General features: G+C 39.3%; 1 protein-coding gene across 1 annotated transcript in view; it reads right to left on the reverse strand.

The window, feature by feature from the left end:
* The window catches only part of DMD (dystrophin), a 2,981,380-nt gene that overhangs the window by 935,375 nt on the left and 2,029,203 nt on the right, over nt 1–16,802 (reverse strand). Inside the window, exon 53 of the mRNA XM_040336499.1 lies at nt 376–587. Within this exon, the coding sequence (XP_040192433.1) occupies nt 376–587 (212 nt within the window). The remainder of the gene's footprint in view (nt 1–375; nt 588–16,802) is intronic.

Here is a 16,802-nt window from a genome sequence, read left to right on the forward strand (position 1 = left end):
AGTGCATTGTTGGTTCACTTATCTTTTCCTTCGATTTCCCTTCTAAATGTTTTTTTCGTTTGTTTGAATTTCCCACTTCCTGTTTCTCCTCAGTAAGCTTTCCACCATCATTCGAGAGGTGGAAAGTCATTTAGAACAGCTTACTGAACACCTTACTGAGGAGGAACAGGAAGTGAGAAATTCAGACAAAGAAAACAAAGAAATTTTTTTTTACAAGGGAACCTATTTAGAAAATAAAAAAACGAACCTTTACAACCCCTTTAAATGATCTGCTGGTTAGTTTATATGACTAATAATTAGCTATCAGCAGTACTGAAAAATCTGCCTGTAAAATGAACACTCATCCTAATGGTTAGAGTAAAGCAGAAAGCATACCTTAAGGTCAGTATTTTGTTTCTTCAGTGCTTCAACAGTATATGAGATTTCTTTCCAAGATACAACCCTTCCTTTTGCTTTTTCTAACATCTGTTCTGCCTCATGACGAGCTTCAATCCACTGGGCAGAATCCTTCAGCATTTCCTGTAGCTGTTGTCTTCGATTTTGGAGATGACATTGTACTTCCTCCCACTGATTTTGTATTTTTTCAACTGCAAAATACAATTTGTAAAAAGTTCATTTTATATACGCTGATAAACTAAAAGAGCTACACTTATCCCTGAACACGTTTTCTGAATAATTTTGATGCATATTGAGACAAAAACAGACAAAAAGGTACATTATTTTGTTATATAAAAGGGTTATATAAAACAACATTGCAAACAGTTATTTTTGAATATCAAAATATATCACCACCAACTGATTTTATGTATTCAATGGATGTGATAGAACATTCTAAAGGGCCCAAATTAATACAAATCTTTATCTTTTTCAAACATTTCCTTTTCACAAAAAATGACAACTCATTTTTACAGAGAAATAAAATAAATACTTTTTTTTGCATCATGGTTATGTTTTCACAATTTTATGGTAATACCATCTGACATAAAGATATACGGGACATCATCTTATTTATATTCAAATGAAATTTTCATACTGAATAAATGTTTCAATTAGTGATGTTAAACTATAAATATTCGAAATATGAATTATTCATACATTTTCCCATCCAAAGTTCTTCATTAATTTCTGTCTTAATTTATTATTTTAGAGGAATTATAATTAAACCTATACATTACACATTGATCCACACAGATTTCCCAATGTACAATGTAAAATAGAGTTTACTTAATCCAAGAGAGCTAAAAATTGCAATCACCATACACATAATAGTTTTGTAAAAGTTCCACCTCTGAGATATTTCTGTGCTACCTGTTGTATTAATATACAACAGAACTGTTAAAATGATATCCCAAGCCAAAATGTATTTCTTTGATAGAGTAGGGGAGGGTTAAAAATGACCTCTGTCCCATTAGGGAGATTTCCTTTCATTTCCTTCCCTGTAGACTTGACAGAATGTGAGCTGATACTTTTCTAATTTGAATGAAATCCCCCCTTGAACAGTTGTCATGGGAACAAGTGTCTGAATATTTTATTTCTATTTCTGTCCTGGTGGCAGCTTAAAATTTTGGATTTACCTTACATTGGTAATTAGTGACAACTGGAAAAAGTAAGTCTCCCAACATTCAGTGATCGTGGGATTAGGCTAGTGATGTCACTGGTCCTCTTCACCCTCTCGTTTTATTGTGAATGGTGGATCCTGAATGCTACAGAAAAAGGGTCTCCAAATAATGATATGAATCAGCATTTTTCTGTAAGTTCAGGAAAGTCTTGAACGAGGAGCTGCACTGGATCCCTGAACTAGCTAGTCTGTGGAAGGGTGTTTGAGAGAGAAGACTCCTGTGACCTGTTTTCAGCCAACAGCTAAAACTGAAGCCCGCTTTTGGCTGACTTCACAGAGTTGGTCCAGGCTGGGGAAAGATTGTGACCATATGATCGGGATTCACCCAACAGCCTGGACGGGCACCTGACTCAGCCTCACAGCGAGCCTAATTCTGTCCCAAAGTTTATGTGTCTATAAGACTTTCACTTATTTTTTATTGTACATAATACTGAGTGCAATATTTTCCCTTTTCAACATATCCACAGGCTCTATTTTGTCTAAAGCATAGGTTAAAGATGGGTCACTGCAAACCATAAGATTTGAAGTGGCTACCAAATTATTGGCTACACCCATTTTAGGTCTTATCCTACTGTATGTTGTTTTTTTGTATAGTGCACCTCATGTTTCTTTTCTAACCATTTAACCTCCCTGGCGGTATGATTCTTTCAGATTTTTGGTGCTGAAAGCGGTACGATTATTTTGCATTTTATATTGCAGACCTGTAATTCTTAGAAATAACTCACTTAAATCTGTCCAAACAAGAGTCTAGTAGACATCCCGGGTATGACAAAGTTTGAAACACAAAATCATAAATTATAATATAATAAATAACATAATCAAATCAAAAACACTGGAATTTGCTCAGTTGCAGAATTGTCGCTGTCATTACTTTTAGTGATGAATTTCCCCACAAATCACTATTGCTCAATTCTGCAAGTAATTCTAATTTGTTATCGCTGTTTTCTAGCTGGTCTAAAACCACTTTTGACATAAACGGACACTTTTTGGTTGCTATGGACAATCTCCCGTTTCCAGGCAGAAAGAACAGCTTTTATAATATAAAAATGCATGTAGGACACTGGCCAGACCACTAAGGACAAAGGGGGTATGTAATTATTTGATACAGTACTGTAATCTGTAAGATTATAGTATACTGTATCTATACTGTGTTTTTACTTTTTTGAATTTGGTGCCGAACTCCGCCCCCATGCGTCGGGCCACTCGGTAATGAAGCTCGGTGGCACTCGGCAGTCACTAATGTGTGAATCAAGCAAGATGACAGCTTGCACACACAGCGAGGACACATCGCAGGATACAGGGACAAGGTAAGTAACCCCTGCTGTATCCTGCAATGCGCTCCCGAGTCTGGTTTAGGGTTACCGCTTTTGGTATGTAAAATTCACCCTGAGCCTGACTCGAGAATACCGCTAGGCAGGTTAAGGTATCCCTCCTAATTACTTTAAAATGTTGACAACTATGGTGTGGTAAAACATAGAAAATTGTATATACTTTCTTAAAAGCTGTGCTGATTTAATTATTATTTGCTGGGTCAGATATAACAGATACAGATACTACCTAGCCTCTACTAGGGATGAACTTTAGGTTCAGGTTGATGGAGAGCTTGAAATCTAGCTATCTGAGGTTTTCCTAAAGGGCAAACTAAATGGTCAGATTTGGCCTGTTCACCTGTACCAAACCTATGTCTACTACTGCAGACAGAACTTCAGAAGTCATTAATTTAGTTTTGGTATCACTACCTCCAAAAAATGAATGCTTTCCTGCAGATAAGCTTTTAGCAAAAGCTAGTGGGGATCCTGGGCAATGTCATTGATGATACATGGTCACAGAAATATATAGTCAGTGATGTCACTCCCTTGGCTGGTTTGTTCAGCAGCATTCTGGGAAAATTTAATTTGCAGTGAGAGTGCCTTGGGAAAGGATTATGAGCGTGGGTCGTGTTTTTGCATGGGCTCATCGGGCATCATTCATCAAGATTGATAATGGATCTACATCACTGTATTATGTTATTGACAATGGATTTACACTATGTGGCATGTTATTTATTTTTCAGAAGAATACTTTGTCAACAGTGTTTGTGTGTTTATTTATATTGTAAATTTTTTTGGCCTTTGTCCTCCCCATCAACATGGAGGCTGATGCTTTGCTTGCCAGGGGAGGTGAATGTGGCCTGATATATGTCACAATGGGCTTTGCTAGGGCCCCCTATCAAAGTATTCTCCTCATGATGAGGGCATTTTGCCTGGTATGGTTCAGGGTCACACATTCGTTGCCCCCCTTTTTTTGCTACATGCCTAGATTAATGTCTGGTAAGGATTATGGGAGTGACTGCATGACAGTTTTTGTGGGGCTCTCCCTTAAATTATATACCAGACCCTTATCAAGTGTATGGATCTGATGATGACACAACCTAAAGTCCTGTATGTTTTTCAAACAATTCTGATAAAGATTCCAGATATATATTTTAACATTCTGGGGAAGATAATAAGGAGGTTTATATGGAAGGAGAAAAAAACTTGAATATCAGCTGAGACCCTGACTAGACCAAGATGTGAGGGAGGGTTATATCTACCAGACTTTAAAAGATATTATGAGGCAGCAGTATTAAAGAGGATAACTGATAACTGGTTTCAGGAAGAGGGACAAAGGTAGAAATAGAGGAAAATCTAAGCAAAAAAGGATCTGGGAAAGAGAATATGGGTTCCAAAGCAATATAGAAGCCTCCCTAAGGAGATACCATCAATAAAAAAATAAACCTTTAGAATCTGGGACGCAGTACAGTATGTAAAAGGAAAAAATGGCCCTATAATAGTTTGTTGTTGCCCCTTACGGGTACAGACTACTTCCCGCCAGGTAAGGAGGGTGGAGTGTACCTGAGATGGACAATTTCGGACACATTAAGACTGAAGGATTTAATAAAGGATAATATCTTGTGCTCTTTATTAGAACTAAGAGGAAAATATGGAGATGAATGGAGGTATAGACAGGTTCAACACTTTGTAGGCACACTTCAGAAACCCCTGCGTGATATGAAAGAATTAAACCCATGGGAAAAACTTATAGAGCGGGGAGGAACAGGAAGACAGGGGATATCAAATGCAAATAGAATATTGACACCCAATGGAGAGAGGGGTACACGGAAAATATTGGAAGGGTGGGAAGAAGAATTAAATCAAACCATATCGAAAGAAAGGAAGAGAGAGGTATTAGATCTTGTCCATTCTACATCAACAGATGCAAAAGTATAAGAGATGAATTATAAACTCCTTACCAAATGGTACTATGTCCCAACGAAACTCCGTAGAATCAACAATTAGGCCGCGTACACACGATCGGTCAAAACCGATGAAAAAGGACTGAAGGACCGTTTCATTGGTTAACCGATGAAGCTGACTGATGGTCTGATGTTCCTACACACCATCGGTTAAACACACAACGTGCTGAAAAAACGAAGTTAAATGCTTCCAAGCATGCGTCGATTTGATTCTGAGCATGCACGGCTTTTTGACCGATGCTTTTGCATACTAACGATCGGTTTTGACCTATCGGTTAGGCGTCCATCGGTTCAATTTTAAAGCAAGTTCTCTTTTTTTTGACTGAAGGATAACAGACCGATGGGGCCCACACACGATCGGTTTGGACCGATGAACCGGTCCTTCAGTCCGTTTTCATCGGTTTAGACCGATTGTGTGTTCGCGGCCTGAGATATCATCTTTATGCTGGAGAGAGTGTGGGATGGAGGGGACACATGCTCATATTTGGTGGCAATTCCCCCTGATACAGGCATATTGGGTAGAGATTAAGAGGATAAGTGGTTGGGAGGTCAAACAAGATCCCTGGCATTGCCTGTTCCATAATATGGGTATGGTAAGGAAACAGTATAGAAGGTCTTTGGTCCCTTACCTACTGAATGGAGCTAAAGCATTAATTCCAAAGAACTGGAAGGAAAAGAAAGCTCCATCAGTGGGAGAATGGATAAAATAAATAGATAGAAGTAGTAGGATGGAGGAATTAATATCAATTCGTAATGAAAGTAGATTAGGATATAACAAGATATGGACTAAATGGAAAGAATTCAAGGAGCTGGATGCTTAGGTGGATGTGGATGGAGATTTCCCTTCACCCCTCCCCTTAGGCCGCCTGCACACGGTCGATCCATCCGATGAGAATGGTCCGACAGACCGTTTTCATCGGTTCACCGCTGAAGCAGACCGATGGGCTGATGTGCGTACACACCATCAGTTCAAAACCCGATCGGGTCAGAGCGAGGTGACATAAAACACACGACGTGCTGAAAAAAAACGAATATCAATGCTTCTAAGCATGCGTCGACTTGATTCTGACCATGCGCGGGTTTTGAACCAATGCTTTCGTGTACTAACCATCGGTTTTGACCGATGGTCAGCCGTCCATCGGTTCGATTTTAAAGCAAGTTCTATCATTTTTGTCCGAGGGACAACAGATAGATGGGCCGTACAAACAGTCGGTTTGAACCGATGAAACTGGACTTCAGGCCGTTTTCATTGGTTTGGACCGACCGTGTGTACACGGCCTAAGTTTTTTTTTCTCAATATAGTTTACTTGAGAGGAAATTTTTTAGGGGTTGCATGTGTTTCCCTCTTTTTTTTCCCCTCTCCCTTCACACATTATAGAGCTCACATGAAAGGTATTCCCTAGAGGGTAATACAATGTCCCCCTATCTTTTTTTTCACTTTTCGTTATACACTTTGGCACTGATAATGAGAATTTTTTTATACATTTTTTGTTGTTCTTTTTCTTCTCCCTCTCCCTTCACACATTATAGAGCTCACTTGATAGGTACATTTTAGAGGGTAATATGATGTCCCTCTATCTTCTCTTATTTTTTGTTTTACATTTTGACACTGGGTAATGGGAAGAAAAGAAAAAAAAAGAAAAAAGGAGAAAATTATTTTATTTTTATTTTTTTCTCTCACATTATAGAGCTCACTTGATAGATACTTTTTAGAGTGTAATACGATGTCCCTCTATCATCCTTTATTTTTTTGTCTTATACTTTGGCACTGATAATGTGTAGGGTTTGTTTTTTTTGTTTTTTTCTTCCTTTCTTCTCCCTCTCCCTTCACACATTATAGAGCTCACTTGATAGGTACTTTTTAGAGGGTAATATGTTGGCCCTCTATCTTCTTTTATTTTTTTTCTACACTTTGGCACTGACAATAAGGAATTTTCCCCCTTTTTTTTTTCCTTCACACATTATAGAGCTCACTTGATAGGAACTATTTAGGATGTAATACGATGTCCCTCTATCATCCTTTATTTTTTGTCTTATACTTTGGCACTGATAATGAGGATTTTTTATTTTTTGGGGGAAGAAGGGTTCTCTTTCCCCGACATCTCGTCATCCAGCTACCTCTTCCCATAGTGCCATATCCTCAAGGCTCTATCTCTCCCTGGCCTCTTATTTATCGATATTTTGTCTACTCTAGAAAAGAGAAGGTAGAAGGTTTAGAGCCAGGGACGATGTATATGTGACAAGGGGATATGTAACTATAAGAAGTGTAATTATTATAAATATGAGATAGATATGTGTGTTTGTATAATGTTTGTCTTTTAAATAATGTATATTTATTTATTTATTTATTTATATATTTATTTGTATGTAATGTTGGAAAATTAATAAAGAAATCTTAAAAAAAAAGGGTAAGGATCTGATATAGATTTGGGGGGCATTGCACACAGTTTTTTTTTTTTTTTTTAGTAAAACCCATATTACACTCTCATCAAGGAAAAGGTCTAGTGTGAATGTTGAGGTTATCCAGCCATTTTGTGAACAAACATAATGAAACAGCTAGGAAATGCCATTTAGTTACAATGTTCTTTTTTTCTTTCTACAGGTTACTATTGCTATAGTACATCATACAGGTGAGTGGTTCTTTTCAATCCTGTACAAGTGTTGTAAAGATTTATTTAAAAAATTTAATTATGCTATGCGGACTCCCCTTCTGTCCTTTTGCATGATTTCTGAGGTGTAAGGATTGGATGCACAGAGGTTGAAGGGGGGTGCTGGAGGAGTGGACCAACAGAGAAGAGGAGGCACTTCCTTATTCCTGCAAAGACCCAAGAGGGTAATATCCACAAGCATATGGAGACGTTGTAGCTGAAAAGCACAAAGTTAAAGACATCCAGTGAGTGTTATAAAGCACAGAGTGTTGCATGAAGCATAGAAAATGTATAGAAGCTGCACAGAGGCACTTTGTATATGGAACACCATATGAAGAATATTTGAAGCACTTTAATATAAATGTTTTTTGTTAGTTTTTTTGGAAGCATTGCATGGATGAACATTAATTTCTGAACTTATAGTAGCAGTATTATAAGTCGGTTCACCATATATGCACATACTGTACTATATGTATAATTTGTTTTGTAAAATAAGTTTATTGCACTTTATCAATTCATAAGTGAAGTAAGTGGATTGTTATCTCAGTACACCGCTGTGAATAGAGTGGAGTATTGAGAACAAGGGCTAGTGTGTGGGCGCTTGGTGAACAGCAGTGGTCCAGATTGTAAGGAGATGATTTAAAGTGATAGTGCTGTGGAACAATTATATAGACATACTGTATATAGTGCCATCAATTTATGCAACACTTTACATATATACAGTATATTGTACATTCACACCATGGCCGGTAGAGCACACAGGACACAAATAGTGCACCAAAGGCTCTGCCTAAGCCTAAATGGACTTTTTGCTAGAAGGGGGACCTACATACTGCTAGGAATGGGCCTTTCAACTATAAAAACAAATATGAATGTTCACCAATCATTGAAGACATGACTCCTATAAACAGCCCCTTTATGTTATTTTCCCTGTCTACAATCTCCTGAAGTTAAAGTGTATCCATAGCCAAAAAATAATAATTATTTGGATAGTGTGGGGAAGGATAAGAAATACTGTAAAGTTAAATTTCTGGGGTTCTGTAGGAGAAGGTTTCCCTCATTTTCTGTTTTGGGGACAACCTTTTATCAGACAGGAACAGCAATAAAAAGCTGACAGGGTTTCTAGCATTCCCGTTTTAACAAAACAAAAACAAAAACAAAAAAAATAAAAATACTTCTGTCTGTGGGTAGCTGTTCACCTTCTGTCTGATAAAAAGGTTGTCCCCTGGAGAGGAAGTGGAGGGAAATATCTCCCACAAAGCACCTGACAGCAAAAAAACCTGACAAAGGTTCTAATACTTCCTTGCTCTACCCAAAACTCTAAATAAAAGTTTTTCTTTTAGGCTTTAATTCCTTCTCCCGTTAAGCCATTACACATAATAAGTAGGCTTAATTAATTTTTTTTTCCGTTGCATCAAAGCACACAACAGCTTAAAAAAAATGTAACTTTGCTGGAAGCTAAACAAAGCAGGCTCTCTCTCTCAATGGTTTATATTATAAAGCTTTTTGTGCATTTTGGAATTGTTGTAATTATACTTTAATTGTGCTATTCCTCAACCACCTTACATAACATCCCTTAATGTATACTTGCTATTATACATGTACTAGCAATTTATGTTAGGCTAGTTGGTTGTATTCGTATTATGAAGAACTAAAGGTAAATTATAAATTGGATTGACAAAATAAAGGCAAAAACCTAACTTTCACTTAACTCTTAAGTCTCCTACCAGTGCCAAGATATCACTCAAACACAGGACCGTCTTTAAAATTGATTGGAGCCTGGGCAAACATATTCTTGTGGCAGCTCCCCCCCCCCCCCCATGCAATTTCGCTCTCCACCTACTCTGAGACATAGAATAAATAGCAGCTAGAATGAAAATGTGTTTACTGAATCAGATCAGGCAGCAATTGTGATGGGTTGCCAGAGGTTACAGTGTATCATTACAGCTCGCTGACCGGCTGCTAGAGGTTACAGCACACATTGTGGCTCACGGATTTACACCAACCACCAGTGTAAGGGTGAATATACAATGACCTCCATGTAAGGGAGAATTTACACTGACAACCATTGTCAAGGAGATTTATACTGACCACCAATGTAAGGTGACACTTCTACATCAACCACCAATGTTAGGGGGATTTACACTGACCACCAGTGTAAGGGCAATTCTGTACTTGCCACCAATGTAAAGGGAAATGTACACTAATCACCAATGTAATTAAGCATTTACACTGACAACCAATGTCAATCCCCCATGTAATGGGGGTTTTACATCAACAACCAATAAAGGGTGATTTATACACTGGCCACCAATGTAAGGACAGGATTTACACTCCCCACCAATTTAAACAGGGCTTCTACATGAACCACCAATGTAAGGGAAGATTCAAAACTGACCACAAATTGACTTTTGAAGCATGCCCCTTTACAGCCCCAGTGGGCAGCATTCAGCAGAAGTGATGATGGATATGACCCCAGGGGGTATTATATACATATGAATGCTTTATCTATTTACATATCAATGGCGTCAGTCCATGGCTATGTACATATTAATGCAGCCGCTATTTACATATCAATGCAGGTTATTTACATGTAAACACAAGGTCTGCAGGTGAGGCAGCATTGGTAACATAACTTCACACTGAGATATCGGGACACAGCATGGGACTAAAACTGCCCCCTTTGCCCTGCCTTAATTACGGCCCTGCTCAAACAGGATAGGTAAGGGTTCTAAACAGGAATTTGGCTTTGTGTAAATGAAAGAAAACTGTAGAGTTCTTGAAAAAATACATGATGTAGCGATCAAGTTGTGTGTGTAGAAGACGTTAATCATATTCACAAGCTAGACCCCTAACACTAACCATACTAGCAATTCTTGGTGCACTCCACTGCTGGGACCTGCAGATACCTTCAAAAAGTAGTACTACAAATGTTCTTTTTTCATTGGTCATCCACAGCTCTACAGTATATATGAAAGAAGTGTAATATTAAGGAAGACCTTACAGTAAAATGTAACGTCTGTTCATACTACCCAGACCCACTCCCCCTTCACAAAACACCTACTGTTTGTAGGTGTAAAACATACCTGTAAAAAAAGTTAGATTTATAGCTAATTTACCCTAGCCTTCCACAATGCTAAATGTCATCATCCCTACAAGAAGATTCTTCATGAATGCAGAGCAGGTGAAAACAATCTTCTACACTGACATGACTTACATACACAGACATGGCCTACTGACATGACCTACATACACTGTCCTGCCTGACCTACATACAGTGACCTGACCTACATACAATGACATGACCTACATACACTGACATGACCTACATACAGTGACATGACCTACATACCATGACCTGACCTACATACAGTGACATGACCTACATACCATGACCTGACCTACATACAGTGACATGACCTACATACACTGACATGACCTACTGACATGACCTTCTGACATGACCTACATACACTGACATGACCTACATACACTGACATGACCTACTGACATGACCTACATACACTGACATGACCTACATACACTGACATGGCCTACTGACATGACCTACATACACTGACATGTCCTACATACAGTAACCTGACCTACATACAGCGACCTGACCTACATACACTGACATGACCTACATACACACTCACTGATCTACCTCAGCTGTGGTGTGCGGTGTGTGGCGCCAGCGCACCCAATGTGCCCATCATAGTCATATAGCTACAGCCAGAGGAGGAGAGGAGAGACGCCGAACCGAGCACCGATCAGGGAGCGGGGATATGGTGTGGAGCGGCGGGCAAGATTGTAATTCCTGCCTTCTGGAGCTTGCAGCGCCTATGATGGACGTCACACGTCCCGCGGTCTCCTGAAGGCCAAGTGGTCCGACTCCAGTCGGATGGTGGTTGGTAGAGCAATCCACAGTCGAGGTCCCTGGACTTCAAATCTTCGATCTCCTTTGGACTTGTTTCTGGCTTTAGGTATCTGGAGTAGGTTTTGATTGGAGGATCGCAGAATGCGATTGGGGTTAAGGGCTTTTATTTTTTCGCATAGATATTTGGGGGCGTTTCCTTGAATACACTTATGCATTAGGCAGAGTGCCTTGAAAGTGATTCTGTCTTTTACTGGCAATCAATGAAGGGATCTCAGGGACATTGAGGGACATCCATCATAGGCGCTGCAGGCTCCAGAAGGCGGGACCTGCTATGTCTCTCGGCCACACTCGGCGGCGCTCAGCGGCTGTCGGAATCAGAATGGCCCCTGCTCGGCGGCACTCGGGGGCTAATAATTAAATACCACATGCCTCCCCAGCCCACCCCTAACGACGCCCTGATTTCTTTCTTTACAGGTACATTTCACAAATAGCAATAACATATGAGTTATGATGGGGAAGAGGGTCCACACAGTGTATTTGGAGTTTGCAAATTATTACAAGGTCTGCATTAAAGGAATTATGCTTTGAGGGACATTGCTTGAGCTTTTTTATTTTCATTATGAAATGTTTATGCAACTTTACAGAAGAGTTCTAAGTCAAATGCAGATCTTCTAGTTAATAGATTGTTTGACTTTTCTAAGTATCATTAATTATACACTACCCTGCAAAAAATAAATAAAAATGCATTGTTTGCTATTCATTTTACTAACTAGCTTCTAGAAAGCTTATTTGAATAAGTGTTGATCTTGATAAACAGCAAGAGGACATCTCTAAACAACTTATATTTCAGTGAACAATAGCTCATGTTATTACTTGATTCCCTCCTGCTGTAGAGAAACACGTTGCTTTGAAAATTGGTGTCAAGTTGTTTTGCATAGAAGAATGCCCTTAAGGAAAAATTTTAAACCCATTACTCTGTTATTGCAGACACACATTATTCTAATTGAATGCACTCAGTACAGCAGACATGCAAACTTGGCACCCACCCACTATTCCTGAAAGATGTTATTCTGCAAGGATGCGGGCAATGTCTTTGGATGCTTGATGGTCTACTGGGCCTGTATATTGACCTGTCTAGTTAAACTGTTGCGTTTGTCACATATCACACTTAAATTACTGGACAGAACTCAAAAGTTAGATAAAATAAAGCATTGGTTACTTATCCTTACTTTGAAAGTTAGATAAAATAAAGCATTGGTTACTTGTCATTACTTTGAAGGTACTGTAAGTGAAAATGTACATATTGTGATATCTAATACAAAAATAATGTTAGAACATTTCTTCACTAAGAAATATTTTTATATGTATATAAACATGGTTTAAGTGCTCTAAATGTGTAGAATTTGGTATATTTTACATAATAATATTTAGTGAACATTTATGTTTTTCTCATACCTTAGCAAAAGCTTTGATTTTCAAATAGTGATGAGTAAATCAAACAGGGATGTTTGTCTTTGATTGGGTAGATTTGCTGGATGCAAAACTTAGCTAACGTTTTATAGTTTGTGCAATTTGAACCTCCACCTGTGCAGTTGTTTAACTCGTGGGATCTCTTATGGACTCTTTAAAGCAGAGCTCCAACCTAAAGTGGAACTCCCGCTGATTGGAACCCTCCCCCCCTCCGGTGTCACATTTGACACCTTTCAGGGGGGAGGGGGGTGCAGATACCTGTCTAAAGACAGGTATTTGCACAAACTTCCGGCAACACAGTCTCGGGCAGACTGCGGGCATGACGTCACCTCCCGTCCCCCCCACTCGGCTCCCAGTACATAGCAGGAGCCAATCGGCAGGTGTAGCGTGACTCGCACATGCCGGAGCGCTTCACTTCCTGGTTCCCTCACCGAGGATGGCGGGGGGGCAGCAGAGTGACGAGCGATCGCTCGTCCCCTGCTGTGGACGGCGTTGGACTCCAGGACAGGTTAGTGTCCTAATATTAAAAGTCAGCAGCTGCAGTATTTGTAGCTGCTGGCTTTTAATATTTTTTTTTCAGCGGACATCCGCATAAGTTTTCTTTAAAGGGTCACTAAAGGAAAACATTTTTTTTTGCTGAAATTACTGTTTACAGGGTATAGAGACATAAAAGTTAACTGATTCCTTTTAAAAATGATTAAAAATAGATTAAATTCAATCATATAATGTGCCTCTAGTTTCACTTTCGTTTTTAAACTGGTTTCATGTTTCTGTGAAGTAAAGAGACCCACAGAACAAAAACAAACAAATCCAGGGCAGTGTTTTGTTTTTTAAATGAATCTGAGGAGTTTTAGACACACAGCTTGGACCACAGTGAAAAGCTGCCATGAGATTTTTCATAAGGAGCCAGACAAGCAGGAAGTGTGGAGATCACAGCAGAATTACAGCAACTTCAACGCAAAAACGAACAATGAGGACATGAAACCAGTACTGCAGTAAGGTAATGGAAGCTATTTAGCTAAAAAAAAAAAAATCCTTTAGTGATCCTTTAAGCCTCTCTCTTGCCATTATCTCTTTATATTAGTCATTTAGGAGGCATTGTAATCATTATTTCTAACCATCTATTTAAAAGTATAACAAAGTCAGAGCAATTTCAATTTTTACAGCACGCCTGTGCTTATACTATGAACATTAAAATATTTACATATACCTAAAAAGCAATAAAAGACCTTTCAAATAAAACACTTCTGACCTCTCATTCTGCAAAATATGCATAGGAAAGACAAGCTGCTGGACCCATATCTGTTTAACCACTTGCCGACCACCCGCCGCAGTTATACTGCGGAAAGGTGGCATGGCTGCGCAAAATGACGTTCCGTGCAATAGCCACTGGGTGGTGCACACGCCCATTGGCCACAGGTCAATGGGCGTGATGATTGCCGGAACCCACTGATCGTTCCCCAGAGAGGTAGAATGGTGGTCTGCCGATGTAAATAAGGCAGACCACCATTCTGTCAAGCATGGACACTGTGATCTTGTGTTCCTGCTAATCAGGAACATGAATCACTGTGCATGCAGTGAGCCTATCCCCCACAGTAAGAAAGCACAAACAGCGAACACAGTTAACCCCTTGATCACCCCACATGTTAACCTCTTCCCTGCCAGTGTCATTTATATTGTATCATACATATTTTTAGCACTGATCACTGTAATAATGTCAAGTGTCAGTTAGGTGTCCAATCTGTCCGCTGCAATGTCGCAGTTCGCTGCCATTACTAGTAAAAAAAAAAAATGTAATGCAATAAATCTATCCCCTATTTTGTAGATGCTATAACTTTTGCGCAAACTAATCAATATATACGCTTATTGGGATTTTTTAACCAAAAATATGTAGCAGACTACATATTGACCTAAATTGATGAAGACATTCGATTTTTTTAATTTTTTATTGGATATGCTTTATAGCACAAAGTAAACATTTTTTTTAATTGTCAATTTCTTTTGGTTTCTAGCGCAAAAAATAAAAACCTCCAGTGGTGATCAAACACCACCAAAAGAAAGCTCTATTTGTGAGGAAAATGGGACATCAATTGTATTTGGATATAATTGTCAGTTACAATTATCAGTTAAGTAATGCAGTAATTGGAGGTTTTCACAATTATCAAAGAATAATTACCATAAATACCCAAAGAAATTATGGAAAATCCTAAAGTACCCCTTGCAGGGAAAATAGTAATGGTACTGGTGAAGTTCACCACTATTCCTAGATTGTAAGCTCTGACGAGCAGGGCCCTCTGATTCCTTCTGCATTGAATTGTATTGTAATTGTACTGTCTGCCCTACTGTTGTAAAGCACTGTGCAAACTGTCGGTGCTATATAAATCCTGTATAATAATATATTAATAGCTGAGAACTAGGGTTGTACCAGTATCGGTATCGGGACCGATACCGAGTATTTGCGGGAGTACTCGTACTCGCGCAAATACCCGATACCTAAATAGAATACTTTCCCCCCCCTTCCCCCCCCCCCCGTCGCTGCCGCCGCATCGCGCCGCTGCATCGAGGGACATGGCTAGAGGGACATTGCTGCATATGTGAGGGACATGGCTAGAGGGACATTGCTGCATATGTGAGGGACATGGCTGCATATGTGAGGGACATGGCTAGAGGGACATGGCTGCATATGTGAGGGACATGGCTAGAGGGACATTGCTGCATATGTGAGGGACATGGCTAGAGGGACATTGCTGCATATGTGAGGGACATGGCTGCATATGTGAGGGACATGGCTAGAGGGACATTGCTGCATATGTGAGGGACATGGCTAGAGGGACATGGCTGCATATGTGAGGGACATGGCTAGAGGGACATGGCTGCATATGTGAGGGACATGACTGCATATGTGGGGGACATGGCTGCATTTGGGGACACATTTAAAAAAAGTATCGGTATTCGGTATCGGCGACTACTTGAAAAAAAGTATCGGTACTTGTACTCGGTCCTAAAAAAGTGGTATCGGGACAACCCTACTGAGAACCCTCTAGATTTTGGTCACAGATTTCAACTAAACAACAATTTTACTGGGTCTCCAAGTTGACAAAAGTTCCCTTTGGCACAGGCTGGGTTACTGGGTTATTAATGTCAGCATTTCTATTCCAGTTACCCAGGAGCCATAGTGGTCAGGTGGCACTGCAAAAGAGCATAGAGCCACGAGGAGATGCCAAATGTTTTCTTTCCTCCACCAGCAAATTTCTGTAGCCACTGAGGACATGCAGGGCCATAGGAATGTGAAAACTACAACCTACTAGCGGCTTGAAGAAAAGGGGAAAGATGGGTGGAACGTGAGCTATATTTATAGTCACTGTTATTGTCATTACGTATTATGATTATTGCCATTTGTAATCCACATGTTGTACAATTGCCCATTTATTGCACATGGTGCACACTGTCAGAATTGACAGCTTTTGTCTACATGTTTACAAGTCATCAGTGTTTGTTTAAAGGAGCATATTATTATTATCATTATTATACCTACTATAGGAGCAAATTATTATTATTATATAGTCCACTGTAGGACTGTTACTATCAATCCACCTCTCTACAGATTGCAAGATTTTATACATGTGTGCGTTTGACACCAGGAATCTGGCACATCATCATTATTTTCTCACAGGAGGTATATATGTTCCTAGGCATTGACCTCAATGACAAATTCTCAAGATTTAACAATCAAACTTTTGTAAAATGGGAGACTTATTATTTGCGCTCTTTATCCCCTTTTTGAGCTGGATGAGAAATGTACATGAAATTATTACTTGGCTTACTTTTTTCTTATTTCTGTTACTTTCACCCACCTCCCCCCTTTTTGTTATATATTTTTTTGTTATCTTCCTCTTTATACAACATATTTGC

The sequence above is a fragment of the Rana temporaria genome, chromosome 2 (assembly GCF_905171775.1).
Source record: "Rana temporaria chromosome 2, aRanTem1.1, whole genome shotgun sequence".
NCBI classification, from domain to species: domain Eukaryota; kingdom Metazoa; phylum Chordata; class Amphibia; order Anura; family Ranidae; genus Rana; species Rana temporaria.